The sequence below is a fragment of the Balaenoptera acutorostrata genome, chromosome 6 (assembly GCF_949987535.1).
Source record: "Balaenoptera acutorostrata chromosome 6, mBalAcu1.1, whole genome shotgun sequence".
Taxonomy (NCBI): Eukaryota; Metazoa; Chordata; class Mammalia; order Artiodactyla; family Balaenopteridae; genus Balaenoptera; species Balaenoptera acutorostrata.
In genome coordinates this window covers 9,925,342-9,950,490 of record NC_080069.1, presented here as the reverse complement: position 1 = coordinate 9,950,490, position 25,149 = coordinate 9,925,342, and the positions used below count along the sequence as shown (strand labels likewise).

General features: G+C 38.1%; 1 protein-coding gene across 4 annotated transcripts in view; it reads right to left on the bottom strand.

Moving 5' to 3' along the window:
- Positions 1-25,149, bottom strand: part of KIF13B (kinesin family member 13B) — a 190,946-nt gene that overhangs the window by 91,918 nt on the left and 73,879 nt on the right. For all 4 annotated transcript variants that reach the window (XM_057547830.1, XM_057547831.1, XM_057547832.1 and 1 more), the window contains exons 8-13: positions 21,850-21,984; positions 19,762-19,874; positions 18,472-18,583; positions 11,848-12,060; positions 10,155-10,265; positions 5,110-5,244 (exon numbers count right to left, since the gene is read on the bottom strand). In XM_057547830.1, the coding sequence (XP_057403813.1) occupies positions 5,110-5,244; positions 10,155-10,265; positions 11,848-12,060; positions 18,472-18,583; positions 19,762-19,874; positions 21,850-21,984 (819 nt within the window). The remainder of the gene's footprint in view (positions 1-5,109; positions 5,245-10,154; positions 10,266-11,847; positions 12,061-18,471; positions 18,584-19,761; positions 19,875-21,849; positions 21,985-25,149) is intronic.

Sequence of the window (25,149 nt, the reverse complement as noted above, 5' to 3'; positions counted from 1 at the left end):
CAGAGGTAAGATACTAAACAGCAAAGGTCTAATCCAAATTCTAGAAGGAAAATTTCTTCTTTTTTTTTTTCCAACAAATATTATACTGAGCACCTATTTTGAGCTGGGCACTGAGCCACTAGAGACAGAAGACAGACAAGGTCCCAAATGTAGAGCTTATTATAAATGACAACTTAAATGTTTCATTTGAGGTTATAATCCATTCTGATTTAGATGATGATTTGCCTGACTCTCAAACATTGGGTTCTAAAAGCTCAACTCTGCTAAAGCCATAACTGTCTGATGCTTAAACAAGTTAGACAATAAGCTTCTTGATAAGTCCTTCCTATGGTGCTCTAAGCACTGCAATAAAAATACTGATGAGGAAGAGAAAGAAACTTATCATAGGTTGGTACAGAAGTTTACCTAGTGAGTAACTAAATGCTGTGAAAAGTACAATGCATCAGGGATACCTTTTCAGTCTCTATGTGATATGTGAGTATAATAACTCTAAAGCATATTAGTTTTAGGGAAAACTTTAGCAGACACCTTTTTTCATCCATTTAATTTAATTTCACTGGAGATGATCAGCTAACTCTTCTCTGAATTTACTGTACCTTGCTTCCTCTATAAAGCAACTACTTACATGACGACTCTTTTGAGAATCTCCCTTTGATCAACTGAGTCCTAAAAGAGAGAGAGAAAGGGAGGCGGAGAGGGTGGGGGAGGGAGATGGAAAGTGGCATATTTCACAGACGGCTTTTCCCACCCTGCTAGCAGGCGGGGTAGCACATTAGCACAGCCAGCACGATCGCTCAGCCTTATCAGTATTCTCAGACAGTTTCTGAAGGAAGAGGTAAGCAAGTACCAGGGGCAATAAGCAGAGAAGTATTTGTTGCTCTTTACATATGTAAATAATCAATAGTCCTTAATAAACAAAATCGCCCTGGCTTGACAGAACCAGGACTGTGAAGACAGCCTCTGGGCAATGGAGGTGAGGAAGGAAGGAAAGGTACCTTTCTGTCTTTTACAAATTCAAATATTACTCTAGGTGAGTCAAACTGCCTCCAACCAGGCACGTCTCACGGCCACACCGCTGTCTTATTCGTCCTGGATCCCTTGAAGCTTGGCCCACAGCTCTGTCAACGCGGGATGGCTGTGGCCCTGCCATTCTGCTGATCACCTCCTCCACTGACTGAACGCTGGCAGGCAGCTTACTGCCAATGGGAGCAACGCTCCCCCTAGGACTGTTCCCTACGTACGTGTGCTTTGAAGCTGCTGCGGAATCACTGGTACAAATCCTGATCAAGTGTGTGTGTGATAATTTGCCCCAAGTCCTTCAGAATCACCCCTGCTTCCCCAGCCATTAGTAGCTGACTCGTGAAAAAAGTAGATCCAGAACTGCACAGGCAAAATAGCTTTCCTGAACGATTCAGTGGATAATTCAAAGGTGTGACTGGAATCATACTGTAATCCTATTTCTGTAATTAAAAAATACATATCACTATAAATATACACACACACAGAGGAATAGATCCAGAAGATACAGATAAAAATAATAAATATTAACTGTGGTCTTCTCTGGCTGTTGAAATTTGGGCACTAATCCCCCTTTCGTTTTCTAATATGTTCTTATAAGACTTTTTAGAAAAAAAAGTGTATTACTAGCACAACATTTTTAAGGTGAGGGGAGCAGCTCTTCCCTCTAGAAGCTTGGCTTATGTTGGTATAAATCTCCAAGTCTCTCAAAAAAACTAAAAACAGAACTACCCAGCAACTCCACTCCTGGGTATGTACCAAAAAAAGACAAAAACACTAATTCAAAAAGATACACGCACCCCAATGTTCATAGCAGCATTATTTACAATTGCCAAGATACGGAAGCAACCTAAGTGTCCATCAACAGATGAACAGATAAAGAAGATGTGGAATGGAATGGAATACTACTCAACCATAAAAAAAAATAAAATTTTGCCATTTGCAGCAACACGGATAGACTCAGAGGGCATTATGCTAAGTGAAAATAAGCCAGACGAAGACAAACACTATATGGTATCACTTACATGTGGAATCTAAAAAATATAACCAACTAATGCATATAATAAAAAAGAAGCAGACTCACAGATATAGAGAACACACTAGTGGTTACCAGTGGGGAGAGGTGATATGGGGGGGAGGAGTGGGAGGTACAAACTATTGGGTGTAAGATGGGCTACAAAAATGTAGCCTATCCACAACACGGGAAATATAGCCAACATTCTGTAATAGCTCTAAATGGAGTGTAACCTTTAAAACTTGTACAAAAATTTTAAAAATAACAAATTTTTAAAAATATAAATAAATCTCCAAGTCAACCTCAGAACTGCAGGCAGGCCTCGCTTTGCACAAGAGTGCAGGACTATAAAAATAATTTAGCAAGGAGATCTTAATAATCAGTGGGGAAAACTGCAATAATTCTGTAACATTTAAAACTGTCCAGTAAAAACATGAAGAAATCTCTTACTGTTAAAATGTATAGGAAAATGAAAAACCAGTTAAACTAGTATTTATTTAGTACACTGTCATTTAGAACATTAGAAACACTGAAATTTAAAGCATTTTTTTCTTTGTTAAAAGCTTATGTACCGAGAGTAGTTAGAACAGTGTTTGCCTTCTTCTCAACATATATCTTACAGCAGGGAGTGAGCGTATTTTCCACACCTTGGCGAACTGTCATACTCCTTTCTAAGCTTCTACCATTTTATCCTTTGTGCTTTCAATGTTGCGAAGTATCTCCAAGAGCTCCTCTCATGTGAAGTGCTTTCTGATGTCACTCCCTTTGAGACATCTGCAGTCTTCTCGTCACAACCACTTTCATTATTCACATCGGTAAGTTCACCTTCACTAACTTCCTCTGGCTGCATATCTAGAAGCTCACGAATGCCCGCAACATCAACATTATTTACTAACTCACGTTAACTGGAATTTGTGTATGTTGGAACCATGCAAAGCAAGAGCCGCCTGGCTATGCAAATTAGATGCAAAATTACCTTGTGAGGTACATTCTACCTATGGTTTGGCCACCATACTTCGCTTCTGCAAGTTCCAGACAGAACAAATAAACGGAGGATTCTATTCTAGAAGAGAACCATTCAAAACCTGGAACTAGAAAGAATGCTAGAGGTAATTTAATCCAGGGGCCTCATTTTATACATGGGGTGCTCAAAGTCACCCACTGACATGAGGTCATCTGCCCAGCATGTAAACCGACTTGAGAATTTGAAAGCAAAGAAATAAAAAACGCTCGGCCTCTAAATTCCTCCATCCCACATCATGGTATCACTTTACTGAAGCAAAAACTGTTCTTGGACTGAGATCATCCTTTTGAATATGCTTTGTCATGAATATCACTTTTGTCATGGGTTTAGCTTGGGCAGTGAAGAACCAACACTGCTTCAAACTCTGCCAAAACAGGGTTGACCACACAGTCTGAAACAGAATCCCAACACCTCCACACAAGATGACCAGAAATATTTTAACTGCTCTCCAAAAGTCTTTAAATAGTTTTCTTTGTGTAATTTTTTAGTTAAGGAACAGATATGAATCAGGCTTTTTTTCTTGTTGGGTGTATGTGTTTGTGTGCTCCAATTTGAACTTCATCACATCAGAAAGAAAAAGAACTCACAGTTCTGAAAACTAAAAGGGCAGAATATTTAACTCCTATTCTAATACTGCATCTCTCCTAAAGCATATGAATAGCTACAGCTGAAACTCTAACACAAAAAGCTGCCAGCATTGTTAGAAGCACAGCGAGAGACGTGCTAATATGTCATTTTTTTCAAAGGACAAGGATAATATAATAAGGTACCAGAGTATCAAATGAGAAAACGGTATGTGGAATAATTTATATGTGGATAGTGCTTCTGTTTATAAAGTGCTTCTATATGTCAAATCCCATTTAATCCTCCAGGAACCCTGTGAGGTAGCCAGACAGAGAAAACTTCCATTTATAGAGGAAGAATCTGTAGACTGTGGGGGGCAAAGGACTTGGGAGCAAACATCTGCCAAGCAGCGGTGCTCGACTAGAAACTCAGGGCATCTCCCTCCTACCCCAGCACTGCTCCCACTACACACAGCACCTGAGTGTGCACACAGGATTATACGCAACAAACACACAATTTAACTCACAGTGTAATACAACATGGTATAAGATACTTATGAATAACAGGGCCTTATCAAAATACCACAAAGCAATTACCCCAGATACCTTTGATAAAAACTGGGAGACCAGCCGACGTATCGTGAATTCTTCAGTCTCTTTAGAAGTGAAACGACACAATTCTCTAATTTTAAAGCTGCTTCCAACTGTACCAGCTCATGTCTTTACTGTCCTAGTCACTAACTTAGTTAAACCCACATAGATAGTTCCTATACTATGAGGGGAAAAATTTTCCTCCTAAATATTCATTAACCATACGTCAGAGTCATACAGTCCATTATATAACTCATTTATGCTCTAGCGTTGGCAAAGGTAATTTTGGCAAACTCCTTATAATTTATATAGTGTCTGATATCATGCTCATCCTAAAGTTGTCTCTTGTCTTCCTGATACATCCCACAACTTATAGGTTTCAATGTATATGAGTATATACATATATACAATGTATATAGACTTCAATGTATGTCTGGCTTTTTCTGCTCCATACTCTGACCCTCTCAGCCTCTAAGTGACCTACTCTCTTTTTTTGTAAGTTGATAATCCAAAATTTTTAATTTTCCTAAGAGTTACCGGAAACACAAATTTCAAATCAAGTGGTCCTAATAACTTGCTTTAAACATTTCTCTGTAAGCTAAGAAACCACTCACCAAAAGCTGTGCTTCATAGAAATCACAAAAGCTTTAGTCTACCGATGAAACCGTTTAGTTTAAAAGTCACTGTTTAAGCTTTAAAGTTATCTACTTAACTCCCTGGTTTAATCACATTAAACGATAAAAGTTAAGCTACTTAATTTGTTGGAAATGATATCAGAATATCATCTTTTATATTTACTAGGTTGAATGACATCACTCAAAGACTACAAAGAGAAACTGATACTGTGAAATGCTGCTCTATTTTGTGGTAGGAAATAGTATAAAAGCCTATTATTTCACCTTTAAGTAGTAAACCAGAAGTTCATTCAGAGCAGGATCAGCATTCAGATTAACGAGGAAACACTTATCATCCCCAACTTTAATTCCAGAAGATTGAAGAGATATTCCAAGACTCTCAAGCTGTTTCTGTCGCTCCTGTAAATGCATTAGAGAAGTATTAATTCCACAGCTATTGAGGCAGCAAGATATAAAAAGTCATATATTATAGTAATTATTAAATAACTTTATAACTCAAATATGTTATCTTAGGACATGGTATTATATAGGTTACTGCATTTGTTCTCTTTCTAAACTATAATGTTGCTTTGTTAGGTAAAATTTTTTAATTTCAAAAATAAAGCCATTACAAATAGCAACCAAATATACTAAGTTCTCATTTTTCATTCTTGAAAATATCTAACATCCTGAATTCACCTTTCACATTTAATTCTGTATATATGAGAAAATATAAGTGTGTTTTACTCAACTGTGATCTTTCTGAAAAGCCAAGTATTTAATACACTCTGCTGTTTGATATCCTCAGTGGGTCTCCAGCAGGGATAAAGGCCCAACTCCCTCAACCAAGCCCACAAGGCCCGGCCCTTCAATCTGGCCCATTTACTCACCATCATCACATCTTGTCACCCCTACTCTCAAAGCCTGTACGCAGTTAGTGGAACATCTTCCAGGGCCCTCAAAGTCTCAAGAACGCTCTCTCTAGCTTAAGGGTTTAACACCGATTCCTCCTATCTGGAGCACACCTGTTCTCAAACTTGGTAACTTTTTATTCAACCGTTTCTCTGTGAGGGCAGGGACCCTATCTCTCCACTGTGTATTCCTAGCACCTAGCACACTGCCTAACACACAAGAGCACTCAAATCGTCGGTGTCGTGAATTTATCGAAATAAAATCTGCATATTCAGTAAAGCCCTATTTTCATAAGAACGTGAACCTTTCCTTTCCGTGCCTACCTATCTGTGAGTTCATGCAACATACACATGCGTGCACCTAGGGAGATACACATGAATCCTGCAACCCATGCTCTATAACTAAGGAATATGAACCGGGCCAGAGCAGGGCGTCTTTAACTATGTATAAATAGCAAATAGTGATGAGTCATCAAGAACCTCTGATCCTGAGGAAAGACAAGACAAACTAAGTCATTTAACTAGGGCCACACAGTAAGTCTGCAGTATAGTTAAACTGCAGCCTTAGAATTTTGCTATTTCTAGGCACACATCCTAATTTATACGGCGACTGCAACCCAGTCAATCACCCCTAGAATAATACTGTTACAAACATACTGAAGGGGATATTTTGGTTCTGGGACTTTGAATCGAGTCTCTTCTCTAAGAAAAAACATTACTGGGTTCTTTCGGAAGTGCTGAGTAGTTTAGCACTAGCCATTAGTTTTCAGCACTCAATTCTAAGCAATGATTATCCTCAATAAAGAACCATGTTCCTAAAATGAAGAAAGCAATTCTAATATATCTTGTATGGTCCCTTACTGAGGGAAAGCTCTTTTACAAAGGGATACTGGTGTAATTAAAGAATTATTCCAATAATGAGAAGAAACATTTCTCTATAAAATTGTCTTTTTTTGTAAACTACGAATGAAATGGGTAGATGTTCATGAACTAATATTAAATTTAAAATGTAGGGTATAACTAGTATATTAATCTGTGCACTGGGAAAACCTGGAAGAAACCACAGAGATGTTAACAGTAGTTTTCTTTGGATGATTGGATCCATTCAATTAAACTTTCTTCATAATAATCTTTCTGTATTTTCTATAAGTAAATACTACTTTTGTAATACAATAGTTTCTTCTACTTATATTCTTGTTAGGACTCTAGTAATTTTCACTATGGAAATAATTAAAAGATTTAGAAGAAGTTTGGTTACTGTCATCTAGTGGCAAAATTTTAATTCATACAGAGGCAAAGGCAAGCCTGAAAAAGACTATACGACTTAACAAAGGTAAAGCCACTCAGAGTAAGGGAAAAGACAGGACTTAAATGAGATAATGTACATAAAACAGCCAGGATATACTTATATAGTACATGGCATATACTAAATGTTTTAACAGATAAATCAAAATCTTTCTAGCTCCTACTGCTGAAATCTAAGAATTTTAGTTTGACATTCAAAGCCCTATAATGGCCAGACTTACTTACTTCCAACCGTTCCCACACTCTCCAATAATAACTCTCTGACTTTTGCTCAATATTGATAATTGAATATGGAATGAATGTTACTGAATATAGGTTTGCCCAAGGTCATTGAGCAAATCTATGCCAGACAAAGGAATATAAATGAATAATTGTCTAAGTTAGCAGTTATAGTAAACTACTGTTTTACCCTACTTCCTTAAGCATTTTCCTGTCATTTGAGATTTTATAATGGTAGAAATATCACAAAACTTTTGTTTAAACCAAAGGGCACAGCATTGAAAAACTGTCAATTCGTTGCTACATCTGCCACCAAAAATTTTGAAGTTTTTAATCATTAAAAAGTGACAAAAGTCTGCAACATCTAGGAATCTGTTCAAAGAATAAACAAGTATTGTATGATAAAACATAGTTACGTTGACTAAATATTGCTTCTCATATCAGAGATTAACTTTTTCTATAAAATGTCAAACAGTAAATACTTTAGTCATCTGGGTCCTATGGTCTCTGTCACAGCTATTCAACTGTGAAGCCATAAATAATACAAAAACATATGAGCATGGCGCATTCCAATAAAACTATTTATGAAAAGAAGTGGCAGGCCGGGTTTTGCCCAAGGGCTTAGTTTGCTAACCCTTGATCTATCTCACGTAAGTGTATATTTCTTTACTGAGAACATAAAAGATGAAAACAAGAGAACTTGGTATCAAAGATATGTCACTGGGCTGAGAAATTAGTCAACTTGAGTTCTGACTGTTTACTCAAAAATACTACTGAGCACATAGTTTCAAAAACTAAGAGATACAGCCTTTTTTCTTGAGAACCTTACAAACTCATTAGATAATAAAAGTATACACAAAAAACTGAATAGTAAATAAAGTACTCATGATTTAAGGGTCAAAAGGGTACAGACAGCTTCCACAGGATTCACGGCAGGGACAATCTCTGGGGGCGGGCATACTAGAGGAAGATGCCACAGAACCCAGGGGACTTTGAGAGTCTGGCTGACTTAGAACAGACTCCCAAAAAGCTCTTCAAAAAAGAAATCCATTTGGCTGAGTTCACCTAGGTTTCCTCAAAGTTATCTGATCATGAACCATATTTTTCCCCATAAGACTTATTAACAGTCTGTGGCTATACTGCCAGAGATACATTTTAGGAAATGCCAGTCTGTACTGCAAAGGGGTCAGTGACCAATAGACCAGCGAGAGAGGAGAAGAAAGCTCAGCAGCATGGAAGCCTGGGGGCTTGGAACGATAAGGTGTTCAATGAGGTGTTGGATAAAATCAGGCTGTCCTCAAAAGGGGCATATGACCGAGGGAGAGGACGGCTAGGTGAGGAAAGATGCTACAGATAAGCTGCATCAGCACTACACTCTCACTTAGACCTCCCCTGCTTTGTATCAGAGCAAAGCAACCCAAGTACGATAGCACTTCAAAGTCAATGTTTTATTTTCAGAGCAGCTCAAAAATGCTCATATAAATTAGTTCCAAACTGGATGATAATTAGAATTAATTCTTATTAAATAAGAATTTAATTTATGAAAAACAGCAAGTGTAATATGTAATGAGAAGTAAAGTTTATACACTGGTGTATTCTCTTCTCTGTAATTTGAGGGATATGCTTTAAAATAACCCAGTGCAGGGATACAGATGAAACAAGACTGGTCTTATGTTGGTCTTTAATGAAATTGGGTAACGGGTACATGTGGATTTATTACACTCTTACACTCATATTTTTATTTATTTTGAAAAGGACTGTAATAAAAATGTTTAAAAATCAACTTAAATCCTAGTCTGCACTAATATAAATCTAACATCCACCTTATGCTACATAATAATAGTATTGTCCTACAACATCTGATGTATCGATTGATTCTGGACAGCACATTGAAAGATGGAATCTACTGGGTAACAAAAGAAGTAGCAAGTTCTATTTTGTTAATACAAGGAACAGCTGAAAGCACAAGAAATTTTTAATTTTAGAAAAGGAGGGGAAGAGGTAGAGGTGACTTTCAATATCTGGGTAATAACAGACCCTATCTTGCAGGGCTATTGGGAGGATTAAATAAAATACTGTATATTTAAAAGCGCTTAGCATAGGACCCAACATGTACGTGTACCCAATAAGTATTGGTTATTATTGTTATTATTAGTTACTACATACAAGTGGGGCACTTATTCTCTTAGCTTTGGAAGAACAAACTAAGGCCAATGAGCAGAAATGGAAGAATAAAAGATTTCAGTTAAATAGCTACCATCAGAGTTATCCAATCATGAGAAGACTGCTCAGTGTGGTACTGACCTCCACATTATCACATATATTTCTAAATCAGAGGCTGAATAAGCATCTAAGAGGAAAGTCACAGAGTAAACCTTTTACTAAGCACACAGACATTTTAGGATTTTCTCCAAGTGCTAATGCACCACTGGAAGATTTCACCACTTTATATTTAATGGTCTAAAAATGAGAGACAGTCACCTCAGATTTAGGTATTTCATATTACTTTTACTGAGTTGTCGTATGGAAGCAAGAAGCTCATAGCCTAAATATCTACTACTAATAATTTTGCAGTTGGGTAAGTTCCTTACGTTTGCAAAGCACTTAACAGAATTGGGTGTTCAGAGCCAATGGCTAGTTATATCATTTAAAAAATTTTATGACACCAAAAATATATTTCTTACATAATGAACAATCCATTAATTGTAATTATGTCTTTATCCTTCAAATGAACTTTGTAAATACAGACTCCTGGATTTAGATCTTATTTAAATCTTAATCTGCTAGATTCTCCATCTTCAAAGCTAAAAATCAAAAAGAAATCAGAAACATGCTCTGAGTTGCACTTCGCAAACTGCCACGACGTTTCTCTCTCCTTAAGCAGGAAGCACGAACCTGGGCAATCTCCTCGGTTTTCCTTAATTTCTCCTCCCAGGTCACAGTCATTTCCTGGATTAGCTTCTCTGATTCTTCCAGCCGGTCTTTCAGCTCTGGAGATTTCATTGCCTGCAAGCAAAATGTTTATTTCATGAAATGTCTGTACGATGCCCTGAAAAAAGAATTCGCGAAATCCAGGAGGACAAGACGAACAACCTCACTCCTCTTAGCTCTGCAGCTCGCTGGGGTCCCTGACCTGCCTAAGACACAGGACTGTCACCGACCCGCCGCATCCAGACTGTGTGGGTCCCACAGACTCACTCAGTTATCCAGTGGGTTGGAAGGAACACTTAACCTTTTCATGTTTCTCTAACCTGTTGTTACTGTGAGATCTAATTACATTTAGGGAGATAAAAAGTTCAAGCTACCAAGGGCTTATTTTTTTAAATCTCAATAGGTCTAGACTCATATGTGTGACTCATTCTACTCTTTATTGATGACTTTGGGTATTTCTTCAAGTATATGCAGACTAAATTTGCACATGTTGAAAACTGGATGGTGTTATTGATACCAGGAAGACAGAAACAAACTTTCAAAGAATCTTGATCAACTGTAAAATTATTCCTGTAAAAACAGGATAAGATTCAACAGGCAAAAATACAATCAAGATAATTGTTTTGACCATGTAATTTACTGTTATACTATCAGAAAACAGGTCATGAGAAAGAAGAGGGCTATGGTCTCAGGCCCAAGAAAGAATCCCACAGTGCTTGGAAATCATGGGAACAGAAATGCTAATTAAAGTAGGGATCCTGAATCTGACACTTTATCCCATTTTTGATAAAAGGATAAGCATTTGAAACTATTATGTATAGAATGGATAAACAAAAAGGTCCTACTGAATAGCACAGGGAACTATATTCGATATCCTGTAATAAACCATAATGGAAAAGAATATGAAAAAGAATATGTATATAACTGAATCACTGTGCTGCACAGCAGAAATTAACACAACACTATAAATCAACTATACTTCAGTAAGATAAATTTTTAAAAATAAATCTTTAAAAATTTTAAAAAAGATTTTTGGTTAGAATTGTGTAGGTTTTAAATTCAGTAACAGAACATAAATATCATACACTATAGAATGTACAAAGGATAGTGAAACAGAACACTTTTAAACAGAACACTTTTCTGCTATATTTTTTCCTATGAACATAATTAACCCATAACATGGAAAAACTAGATTATGGTGTGCAAGACCTCCTTAGGATTTCTGTTTGGACTTCAACCTGTGAACATCTGATACAACAAAAATCTGTTTGATTCCTCTTCTAATTAGCCTATGCACATTCGCCACCATTTGCTGCACTACTATTAAGTTGTATCTATTTTAGTTTCAAGCATCTCTCTTTCTCTACCCTATTCTACTGTACCTCTTTTCTCGTCTGCTGCCTATACTGTGGAAAGAAACATTTTCTCAATTCCCCTTACTCTCTCCTCCTATTCAATCCTTTAACACCTGTAAAAACTATCTAAATTTCAACTATGACAATTTATCTGTCTTCCTTTATTACTCATCTCAAATTTCTCTTCCTATAGGAAATTCAAAAATTCTACTCATCACTTATGGCCCTGGGGGAAGGAAATTCAAGTTCTATCTTTACTAGATTTTCCTAGACCCATAATGCTGCTCAGCTGTCCCTCATACCTCTGCTTTGGTTAGCTGCTCTCGGAGTTTTTCTACTTCTTCCCGGAGATCCCGGATAATCCGTGCATTGGGATCCTCATTCACCACAGCGTGGTTCACAATGTTCTTGGCACGATCTGCATACCGCAGGGTTGAAAGGGTTTCGTCATAGTTGTCAGCGGCCGGACTCACAGTAGCTACCATGGCTGTCTTGCTGTTACCCCCAAGACTGTCCTGGAGGAGAAAAGAAATTGAATACCATTTTAAAGTTGGAAGAAAACATCATATGGGAACGCTGAAGCCCCACATGATGAGATAATGTCCCAAGGTCAAACACAGATTTAAGGACAAAGCCAGGACTTAAGTACAGGTATACTGGCTCCCAGTCCCATGCTCTTTCTTCGCTGGCAAGCTACTTTTCTGCAAAAGGGACCTTTGGTTTTTGAGAAAGAACTGGGAAATACAATGAAGCCCACACTTATTTCAGTTTAATAAAAATTAATTCTAAGTCAATTTGTCCTCTTTTAACAGGCAACATGATACCATAAGTCAGCAGACTGCTCAGAATAAAAAAGGATGCTTTCTTAAATGCCTACAAAATCTCCCTGAGAAGACTGAACAATCGTAACAGTATTTGATCAAAGAGTGATTACCTACAATCTACTCCATAACGCCATGTACCTGGAGTCTCTGTGAAGCCTAAATAACGGCTCAGAAAGTGGTGCTGTTATAATGCTATCAAGCACCTTATAAATTTTTTAAAACATACGGTACAATTACAGTATTAGAAAACAAAAGATACAGTGAAGGTACTTCATCGTATTCCATCTGACAGCACTTCAAAAACTACTGAAACAGGCTTCAAGTTCTATACAACCGCTTCTAGAGTTCAGACAAGGGTGCTGAAAAAAAGACATTCGTCTCCATTACAGAAAACCACTAAAGGGACTTTAGGATGGGCTTCAACAAATTCAAAAAACGACTTCCCCTTGAGAACATTAAAAAATAACTAGATATAACTCAGGATTACAAAACAGGACTTGGGAAGTCAAGTCTACCCCACGCCGCTTCGCCACACAAAGGCTGCATGAAATCCAGCTGCGCAGGCGGCCTCTGAGATGGCCCCCAGAGATGTGCGCCTCCTGGAATTCACACCACCGTGTCTTCCCCTTCCCTGAGTGTGGCCGGGACTTGCTGCTCTGCCTCTAAGGAAGAGAACACAGAACTGACGGCCTGACACGTCTGAGATTAGATTATAAAAGACTGGCTTCTGTTGTGGGTGTTTTCTCTCACTCAGGGAAACCACTGCCATGAGGTGAGGCAGCCCTAGGAAGAGACCTCAGGAGTGAGCTTGGAAACACATCTTCTGACACCTGCCCACAAGCACTCAGGTGAGCAGACCCAACCTCAGCAGCCCGGCAAGGACTGCAGCCCCAGACCACGCCTGCACTGCAGCCACGGGAGAGAGTCCGCCCAGAACACTTCGGCTGCACCTGGAATCCTGACCCAGAGAAACTCTGAGGTAACAAACGATGGCTACTCCCAGCTATTAAGTTTTCAGGGTAATCGGTTGCACAGCTATAGATAACTCCCACTACACTATCCCAGGATGAGAGTTACCCAGAAGACTAGATTCAATGCCCCCTTTCAGTAGTGAAGTATCACTGAATTATAGACTCACAATATTAGAGAGAACGCTCAGGCTGGCCACTAATGAGGAATTCATTAGATCACAAGAAAGCCAACTCTATCTCTGGGCTGCATTAACCAGTACAAAATTCTTACTTTTGAAGATAGAAATGTTTTCCGTTATCAGTATTTCTAAAATTTGCTTGAACCACCCGTGATTTATACAACTTTGTGCAGAGATTATTCAGTCCTCAGCCTTTTGTGAATTAGAGTATTAGTATCCCCATTTTACTGATGAAAAACCAGAGGTTTGTTCTGACAAAGGAGGTTAAATACCCTGCCTACAGATCCAGAACTAGTGAAGTGAAAACATTCCAGCCCAGTTGTATTCTACCTTCCAGTCCAATATGATTTCCACTCCCCCACAGCTACCCACAATAGCACAGTAACAAAATAACACCTGGCAACAGAGAGAGTTCAGACCTGAAGCCTTTCCAAATTGTTCTGTCCTAGTGCCAGAAACAAAATTATTCCCTAGGTGTTGCTAACAGTTGAATATAATCACAAACAGTACGTCCCTTTATTCATCCATTACTAAAATTTTGGTTTTCCACAGAAAACACAGCTAAGATAATTATATCATTGAAGGAAATACTCTTCGATGCGTGAAAAGGAAGGAAATGAAAGTAATCTGGGCTTTAGGAAGCAAAGGCAATTTCTGCAAAGCCTGGATGACTGCTTGCTTCACTTCACTTCCAGACACTGATCTCACATTGCTGGTGCCCAGCTTTGGCAACTTCCAGAAAGATGTCAAGAAGAATCCCATGCACGTTAATGGAATTCAAATGTCATATATCAAGATCATAGGAATTACATCTCAGGCTGGAATTCAGTTCACAAGCGGCGCCGTGGTGCAGTCCTGCCCTTCCAGAACCACTGCATTCTCTTAGCCCACAGGAACAGCAAATGCGGTTGAGTAGAAGGGGATTCGTAACAATAACTACCACGGGAGAAAAGCATGCATACTGTGCTTCAATTTGTGCTGAGAAAAGGAAACCTGGCAAACAACAAAATATTTGACATTTTAAAAGCCCTTGTGCATGAGCAACAATATGCTCATATTCAAAAATGGCCTCATGCCATCAGCAAAAAGGAAACAGCAACAAAAGAACTGGCACTCATTCAAGGAGAAAGTATAATGCTTCTTGTTTACTCTTTAATTGTTTAATTAGGCAAATCAGATGAGCTTTGTTTCAAACGCAGAAACTGCAAATTAAATGGACATGAGAAAGAATTTTGGAAGTCAGAATTTTTTAAAGCTGAAAGAACTCTTTGAAGTCACCTAATCAAATTATTTCATTTTACAGATGAGAAAATGAGACCCAGGAAGATTGACAGGCTTACCAAAGGTCATAATGCTAGTGCAGAGCAGAGCTGAAATTATTCATTCATTCAACTCTTCACGGAGTTTACCATCGAGAGGGCAATGCTGGTGAGCAAATACTATATGCTAAGAACTGAAGTAGAGGTAAATACAATATGGTCTGGGAAAACAGAGAAAAAGCAGAAAGCCCGGTCTTGAAAGGTTAGAAAAGACTCCCAGAGAAAGTGACATTTGACACCTAAAGATGAATAAGCATCACCTAGGTAAAGGGGATGGGGGAGGGAGGTAAGAAGGGGGATTGAAGAGAGGAGGAAGACTGTTCCCAGCAGAGTAAGAGCAAAGTCCTAGGAGTAAAAGTACTCATCACTCAGCTAGAACTGATAATGTCAAGAAGCAAAAGCTGAACACTGACAAGCAGGGAGGGGCCTAGTAAACCACAAGTCTTTAAGGAACTTGTACTTTATCGTAAGGGCCCCTGGAGAGTTATTGAAGAGATTTAAGTTTAAGAAGAGTATTAATTTAGAAAGACAGCAACCTAACTGTAAAGAACGGAATGAACTAGGAAAGAAGTTTCAATCACCCAGGCGAGAGAAGAAAGCCTTCATTATTCATTAAGTAACTGGCAGTAAGGATGCAAAAAAGTAGATAAATTCCGAAGATATTCATTATTGGAGCACTCATTACCGGAAGTTACTTGATATTGAGACCTATATTTAGAAGGTCACAGAGAGAAGCAAACATCATCTTAATATGAAACAGTTCTCCACTGACCACTTACCAAGTGAGTAAGCACTCAACCCTGCCTGAGAGAAGAGCAATCACATCCATCCCCATCCCCCCACGTCACCCCCCCACCTGCTATATCACCAAGTGTGAGCAGTTTCTCTGACTCAGATGCTATAGCGTCAAGAGCACTACATAGTTATAATGCGAACACAATGCAAAAAAAACTTTAAAAAGAAACTGCAAATCTTATAAAGGATGAGCAATTTTATGAGTTCGATGAAAGTCACGTTGGAGAATACTAGAATCATACCAAGTCAAACAAGGATCAGGAAGAGTTAGACTAATTAAGAATTAAAGAAGGAAAAACCAACAGGGACATAAAAGACACTTTAAAGGAGAATGATTTGTGTAGCAATGGATTCCAAAAGGCTTTGGGGGAAACTGTTTAAACCACGGCATAGGTTTTACAAAAATGCCCCTACTTATGATCTTGTGCAAAAGTCAAACATCGTAAAGAAGGTCATGTAGTTTTTCAGGAAAAATATGACAAAAATCAAGGAAACTATTCATTTTTTTAGCCTAAGAATTAACACATAGAAGTTACAATTATAGCCTAATTTTATTAAACAGAAGATAAAGTGAGCTTTTTAAAAAAGTGTTTAGTTTTGTTCTTCAAGTTCAATTATATTCAACAGTTTCTATCACATTTGGTAAAAGTAAGGTGCTTCTCTTTCTAGTGAAAAGAAACCTTTGGTAAGAAGAGCACAGCCTAGGCAACAGAAGATGGGCAGCAAAGTCAGCCCTGGATTCCAATCTTGGTTCTATCACTTGCAGGTTCTGTGTCCGTTGCCACATCTGTAAAATGGGAACACCACCATCTATCTGCCTTCCAAGGAATGAATGAGATAATGTATGTGAAGCACTTTGCACAGTACCTGATTCTCCTGACCCAAGCTCTCCTGGCCTCCAGCCTATGGGATGGACACTCAATAATTAACCTAGGCCATTTTAACTATGTCAACTTAACAGAAGGTATTTCTTATTGTTGGGTTAAATGGACTGAAGCAGCAACACTGGAACAACAGGACAATGAATATTCTTTTAAATCAGGCACATCCAGAAATCATCAGGAATGATCAGGAGATGTTTCTGTGGAAAGTATGAGGAAGAAGTATCGTATTGAGAATTCTTCCGGAAATTAAACAAATAAGACTTCAAGGTTAATTACTGACACTTGAGGACCAGACAATTATTTCCTTGGTAATTAAATGTTTTATAATATGTATCCCTTTAATTCAAGAGTTATTTACAAGTGGTTTTTAATCATCAAATTTTGTTTATCCTTTTGTTTTGTTTTTTTTGTTATATTTATTTATTTATTTTTGGCTGTGTTGGGTCTTTGTTGCTGCACGCGGGCTTCTCATTGTGGTGGCTTCTCTTGTTGCGGAGCACGGGCTCTAGGCGAGCGGGCTCAGTAGTTGTGGCTTGCGGGCTCTAGAGGGCAGGCTCAGTAGTTGTGGCGCACAGGCTTAGTTGCTCTGCGGCATGTGGGATCTTCCCAGACCAGGGCTCGAACCCACGTCCTCTGCATTGGCAGGCGGATTCTTAACCTCTGTGTCACCAAGGAAGTCCCTATTCTTTTGTTTTAAATTTCTACTTTTATTGCATTTTGGCCAAAGGAAGTAAGCTACCTGATTTTCTACTGCGGCAAATTTCACTTAATAAAGCATGCTCAAACACTGTGTAGAGTTTTAGAAAGTAAAGTTGAATACTAGTAAAGCCTTTGAGAGGGTGTAGAAACTAGGAGAAAACCCTACTCCCTTTACAAACACGGTTCTCTAAACATGTCATGGAATAACTCAGAAGCTGTGTTCTCTACTAAGCTGCCTGCGCTTAACTCATCTTTACATGCTCAACCACTAGCACAGTGAGTAACAGGTATTCAATAAATTTTTGATCGCTGAGAAAATAAGCCATAACGAAACTAAACAGGGCTCACAAAATTATTTTTCCATTTTAAAAACATTTTTTAAAAGAGCATTAGGTAAAATATTTTGTTCCGGGTTGGCAACTTTATAAGGAGTTAAATTGTCACTAGATTTGATATCCTCTAACTCCCAGTCCAATACCCAATCCACCACATCAGCTCTATCAAGACCAAAGGGAATCTTGAAAGACTAGAAGAAACCTGGAAATAGTCTCTCTCTTCACCAAACTCCTATTACATGCCATTTTCTCCTCTCTCATGGAATCACCAACTCGTGCTATAGTATTCTGTGTACACAACTTCTCTCCCTTACTAGACTCTGAGTGATTACAGGGCAAGGAGTGTCCAGCGTTTCCTTACATCCTCCTCACAGCGCTTCATACAGGCTTTTTCTTTCTCATTTCCATTTCTCTCATTCATGCTGAATCAATTAACCAGTGAATGACTGTGTGCTCTACTCTATCTTTTAACAACAGCTTTAAGCAGCTGAAAGCAAATTAAAATGATCATGAGTAGTCTGGAAGTTAAACAGAAAAAGAAGGTCCAAAATGTCCATCAAACAAAAGGAGTCTGTGAGGAGGATGGAGCAGTCCAGCTGGGTCTGGAACACAGTGGAAACCCCTTTCCTATGACGCGCTCAGCTATCAGATCAGCACCAGGTCCTGGTCTAGTCCCCAAATCTCAGAGGCGATTGTGCGATTCGGTGCACCGCAAACCCCCCTGCTTCCGGGTCCTGGTGAATCAGGAAGAAACCCATGCTTAATCCATTAAAATTAGGACTATCATGTAAGAGTCTAATGATTATAAATTTGAACACTGATGTAGGAAATTATAATTGGAAGAAATTAATAGTCTACTCTTTAGTCTTCCTTTTTACCAACCACCAAGAGCATCCCAGAAAGGGGGGAAAAAAACTTACTTTGAGCAGCCAAGTGAGAACTGAGTCACGATATGGAACAAATTTATTCTTGTTTTTGCCAGCACCCTGATCTGCTAGGGCTGAGATAACCAGACCGAGGGTTGTGAGGGACCTGCATGGTGCAACAAACCGTAATAATCGTAAAAACCTGAGTATATCAAATGTCACATTTTAGCACAAAGACTGAACATCAAGATGCCTTTGTACCGGCACGAGAACAGCACTGTTGTCAGCATTTTGCTGCTCAGGTTAAGAACACATAAACTCTAAACGCTGATATCCCTCTAATACTACTGTAAGCTATAAAATTGCTTAGTTCAATTTTTTTTTTCATTTTTGTAAAAAAAAAAAAAATGTCAGCTGTAAACCATTAGGTCAAGATAATGACATAAATACCACATATCTTTAAGAAAGGATGCCACAAACACAATACGATTAACTAAAACATAGTATAAGGCAAAACCATTCATATATATATATAAATAAATAATAGCGTAGCATCTGGATGATGGTGTTCTATGATCTCCAGCTGGTTACTGATGACTGTCTCGCAATGTGTCCTTCTGGGAGCCACAAGGATGGAAAAGATTCCTGCCCCCAAGGGGCTAACAATTTAGCTTAAGGTAAGAAAATGTGTAACCATATGAAGGACTTGGTGCACAAAATATTACTTTGTAAAGTAAAATCTTGGTATAAATAAGCACCACAGCTGTCATAAAAAGGAAAGCCCGATGTAGCCAGCACGCGTTATTGTTTGTTCAGACAGTGACACCCACGCCAAGATCCACAGCTGGACTCTGATACTCCGATTATCTTTGTTTGTTTCTATAGCTTAGACCAGTGGCTCTCAACTGGAGGGTGACTATGTCCCCACAGGGAGCAGCTGGCCGTATCTGGAGATAATCTACGTTGTCACAACTCGGGTTGGGGAGAGAGATGGCAGGTACTGCCGCCATCTAGTGGGTAGAGGTCAGGGATGCCACGAAACATCCTACGAGGCATAGGACCACTCCCTGGGACAAAGAATTCCCTGGCCCCGAACCTCAATAGGGCTGCCCTTGGGAAACCTTGGACTTGACTGAGGTTGTGCTCCTCAGCCCCAGCAGACCTCTCAACAAAACATAAAACATGCTCGGGCCCTTAAAAAATATCTATGAAAAAAAATTCTACACTATTTATTCTTTATAGCCTCAGTCATTCCAGAATCCTATTCTTTCAGTAAATACAAAAGTTCCCCCTTTTGGCTACTAAGTCACTGAAGCAACAGAGGCAGGCTTCTGGACAACTTACTTGTTAATGTTGCTGCCCTCCTTCAGCCTGTCACCTGCCGCTCCCGTTTTCGTCGCTCGCTCGCTGCCGGCTAAATCAACCAAGCTCAGCTTGCCCACTTTCTCTCCAGATGTCTAGGAAGCAAATCGACAAATATTAACAAACAGTTACAGAATTCAGAAAGTGATACATCTCTACTGAATGAGTTTATTATCTAAATCCTTTATTAAAGCATATTTATTGTTATTTTAAAGTTAATTTGTGCTGCTACAGAACAGTGTAAGAAAACTACACAATCTAGCAGTAGATACACACAAAATTATACACAACTACGAATCCAGACAGAGAACTATCTCAAAACAAAACAGTGCCCCCCAATATGATACATTTTGAAGGGAACCCAACAAAATCTTCTTAGAGAAGTATACAAAAGCACTATTCATAAGGTATAAATTTTAATATGTGAAACCATGCTTAAAATTTCATATATATTTACCAATAATCCTGAGGGAAAATATTTGAATTTCTTATGATACAAAAAAATCTGACTTTTATACAACAGAAGGATCCCTCAAAGACCCAATGTTTTCTAAAATTTTTCATATTATTCATATAATAATTCCCTTGTTTCATAATTTCAGGTATTAAATTTACGTATTTTTCTAGTTAAGATATTATACATACTGACATTTTCCTTTATCAAAAATGTTCAATTATCAAATCACACACATAACAGATATTTTATACTTGAGCAGCAATGTAAGAAATGTGGGAAAGCAATGCCAAAATCTATAGACTGGATCACTTTTTTAAACTTTCCTTTAAAATATACATTTATATTTATTTCCATAAATAAACATGTTGCTAACAAAAGGGTATTAAGCTTCCCAAATCAAAAGTACTTTTGGTTTAAAAAAAAAAAAAAAGTCAGTATGTTTTTTGTTTTATGCTGAAAAGGAAATAGAAAACAAAGAACTTTTTGTCGTTGCACTAATCTTGCTGTGATGGTAAAAGAAGAAAAATATGCTCTCAGCAAATGAAAATCTTGCCAAAATACAGCACTTTGCCAGGGTGATCATTTTAGCTTCTGGTATTTGAAATTGATTCGCTGGAGGGTAGTAATAAAATATGCAAAAGTTCACATAAAAAGTAAGAGGGAAAGCACAAATGTATGAGCCAACACAGAAGTTTTCAGTGTGATAGAACCATACACATCTCTGGCTCTGTTATTTTTCATAAGCTTCAAGTCCAAATGCTCAAAAAATTATTCTACAAATCTAGAATCTTATAGTACAAGTTCCCCAGTATAACTTACTCCTTCTAACACTTAGCTGTTTAGCAGAAGGTAACACTTCAAAAGAAACTCCACTAAATCAGCTAGAGTATTATTAGCTTATACAGTTTGCCATCAGAGTTTAAAGCTCAAAAAATGCTGTGGCAGAGACTATGGGCCATCAGCTTGTATAACTTCTGTTCCAACTTCCTTTATTTGGAGAGGGTAGAGAGCTAAAACCTACATTTCTCAGACTCCATTGCAGCCAAGGCTCAGGATGTGACTTAGGTTCTGTCAATCGCATATTCTTGCTTAAGATTTAGAAGGCAGAAACAAAGTAGAGGTCATCCCCCTCACCCATTTTGGCTTTTTTCTGCTGGCAAGCAGGAGTGTGGATATATGAGTTTTCCTAAAAAAGCATCCCAGCTCACATTCTCCAACTTCCAGGGCTCTGAGAAGGTGGCCTCACTGACTCCTGTATCCTGGATCACAGCTCTGGGGAGTGCCTGGAACTCACAGGTCTGGGGGTGGCCTCAGGGGCAGTACCATCCTCGCTGGATGAGATCTGTGCTCTTCTGGAGGTTATTCCTAGAGATTTAGTCTAGAAATCACTCCTCAGAAGGTGTACCAACAACTCTGTAATCATCCAATTCCCTCTATTAAATCCCTTTCTGTTTACCTAGAGTGGCTTCTGTTTCTTGTCCCGAGTCCTAATTGATACACATGCTTGGCTAAGACTTTAAGTCATCTAACACCTGAAGGGAATAAGATAAACCATGATCCACTTTAGAAATTAAAAAAAAAAAAAAAAAAAGGTCATGTATCTGAACACCTACCCCGGACTTCACATCATATAAAGTGTGTGTGAGGGTGATTTTGAAGACTGCATGTGATCGGCTGCTCTCCTCATTCATGTTGGTTGCAGCAACTGTACGAGATTTGTTACCTTCAGACATCAAAGATTCAATATCCTAAGTGGAAACAAGTCATAGACACACATTTCATTATCTAATAAACATTAAAACTCTGCTATACTACGAAATGCATTCCAAGTTTCACTACTTAGTCAACCACATTTGGAGTTTACATTCTGTTTCTCGATGAATATTATGCCTCATAGAGTACAATAGCCAGTACTATCTCTGAAAACTCAAAAAAAAATACATTATTTACTGTAGGTGCAGAATAAAGTGGCAGCTCTGACCAAGAATTAGAAAAGTTTAGAAGCTACATGTTGAAGTCCCACAAGATGGACAAACATGCCATGCCAATCCTCATCTCATCTAGAAATCTGAAAAACTTTAGCTTATTTAATTATAGTAATAGAAATTAATTGTTAAATCAAATTAGATTGTATAAACAAACAGCAAACAAAAATAATTTGTAACCCCTTCACACAGGCATAGCACTACATCACCGCATTGGTGTATATCTTACCAGACCTGTTTTTAAAAATGAGGACATCAAGAGACTAATTTTCTGCACAGATTCACTACTTCATTGCCATTATAACTAAAACAGAGACGGCATGATACACTCGAAAGATCATGGGATCTTTGTTTTTTTTTTTTTAATGTTATAAGCTCTAAAACAGTTACTTAAGCAGTCTGAAATCTAGTTTCATAAATAACAATACAGCTATGACATCATCTACCTTACAAGGATTTTAATGAGGAACAAGAAAGATAGATTGTACTTGTGAGAGAGTGTACTAGTTGCCTTCCTTTATCCAGCCTCCTCGTTTCCAGTAAAGGAACCCCATCTTTAGCTGAGCACACTGCAGCGGAACTAAGAGACTGCACTTCCCAGATGCCCTTGCAACTCAGCCTGGCGATATGACTAACTTTGAGCGAATGAGACAAAAAGTCACCTGGGAATTCACCTTAAAGGGAGTAGGCACACTATCACAAGCTGGTTCTGAGCCATCCTGAACTATGAGAATAAGGGCATTACTAAAGACCTGGCTCTATGTGGAAAGCGGGAAGGAACCTAGATCCTAACAGCAGCTTTGGAGTCGCCATACCAGCCCTCTCACCATTCATTCATTTGTTCACTCTAATATATACGGAAAGCATCTACTACAAGGTAGTAGGTACATTTTAAGGTACATTTTAAGATACTGAGGATACATAGGAACAAAACAGATAATAATTCATATTCCAAAGAACTTAAGTCCTGTTATATTTTTTTCGGTTATATGCAGCCAAACATAATCCTAACTGACACATATATATGAAAAACTTTGAAAATCATAAGATTCTATTTTCCTATATAAATGAAAAAGAATAACATTTAAGGACAAATTCAGCATGATACATAAAAAGCCTCAAAGTAAAAATGTTGCAAAAAGAGGTAGAAGTTGGCACCAGAATGGAAAAACAACAAAATGTACAATTTACAATTTTCTAGATTTGTTCCAAATCCATTTTAGATCCATTAAATCTTACAATCCTGACACTTAATGAAAAAGCTGTATTCTACTTAGCCTACATTTTTTTAAAATAAATGTTTGGTTTTTTGTGTTTTTTTAAATTTATTTATTTATTTATTTATTTTTGGCTGCGTTGGGTCTTCATTGCTGCGTGCACGCTTTCTCTAAGTTGCGGCAAGCGGGGGCTACTGTTCGTTGAGGTGCACGGGTTTCTCACTGGGGTGGCTTCTCTTGTTGCGGAGCTTGGTCTCTAGTAGTTGTGGCGTGCGGGCTCAGTAGTTGTGGCACGCACGCTCAGTAGTTGTGGCTCGCGGGCTCTCGAGCGCAGGCTCAGTAGTTGCAGTGTACAGGCTTAGCTGCTCTGCGGCATGTGGGATCCTCCCAGACCAGGACTTGAACCCGTGTTCCCTGCATTGGCAGGCGGATTCTTAACCACTGCGCCACCAGGGAAGTCCCTAACCTACATTTATTCAGTGGTCTCTAATCATCTAGACATTCATTGGTCTTTAATCTGTTGTCTCCTACATAAAACTCTTTATTGAATCTTTTAATTTTTTGAATAAAATGTCTTTTTATACTTTCCAATCTCTCTGAGCTCTCAAAAAAATCTCGATCTCTCTCCACTGTTGCAAAAATAAGCTCTCAAATATCATTATTAAAACAACAATACCTAACATGTATATGATACCGTAGAGTTTTCTAAGACTTTTCACATGCACTATCTCATTTGATCTCCTCCAGGAAGCTTTCCTGGATACCACCCTCCCTGGACAGCTACATATCCATTTAAGTCAGGTACTCCTCCTCCAAACTACCATGAATCCTGAACAATGCATCTCTCACTGCACTTAAAATCATGTTGTTTTATAATACCTTTATAACATCTGTAAGCATCTTGAGGAAATGGACCACCTCATTCATTTTTTTTATTTCTTCAGCACTTAGCACAATGCCTGGCATATAACAGGTATTCAATAAATGTTTACTAAATGAAGTAAGTAATGTTTACCAAATGAAGTATCGTTGACCAAATGATAGAATGTGATTAATGAACAAAGGAACTAATGAATCTACCTCAAAAGACAGTCAAGACAATAAAGCTAATTTCCATTCTAAAAATTAGGACAAAGAGGCTTGGTGAGATAGAGTAAACAATCCAGAGTCATATAGGAGTCATATGAGAAGACTGTCACCAGATCAACAGTCTCTGACTCTTAATTCAATGTATATTACATCACAGCTCACCCTACCCCCATTTCCCCAACGAGGAAAGCCTAATGGATTCACACAAAGCATAACTGTGAAGTTTGAAAATGAAGAGAACTAGTAACTGAAGGTAAATGAGTGATTCTCTCAAATTAGAAACAGGCTTTGAATTCCAACTACTCAGCTCATATTTTATTTCACTAAATCAACAAAATCATAAGCAACATCATTATTTTATGTACTACTACAGAAGAAAAAAATACTGCCATTTATCATTTTAAGATACAATCGTAAGGAATACCACAATTTTAGAGCTCAGAAAAATGGAAAAAATGTGTCTCACAATAGATGAATAGGTATGCCTTGCAAATATGTATACCTTCTCTCAAAATTAAACTGACCCAAAGCTTTTTAATATTTTTGTAACTTTATTACAAACTATTTTTGTGACTTATTAAGTGATGCTATCATAATTTTTTTTTTATTTCAGAAAAAGATC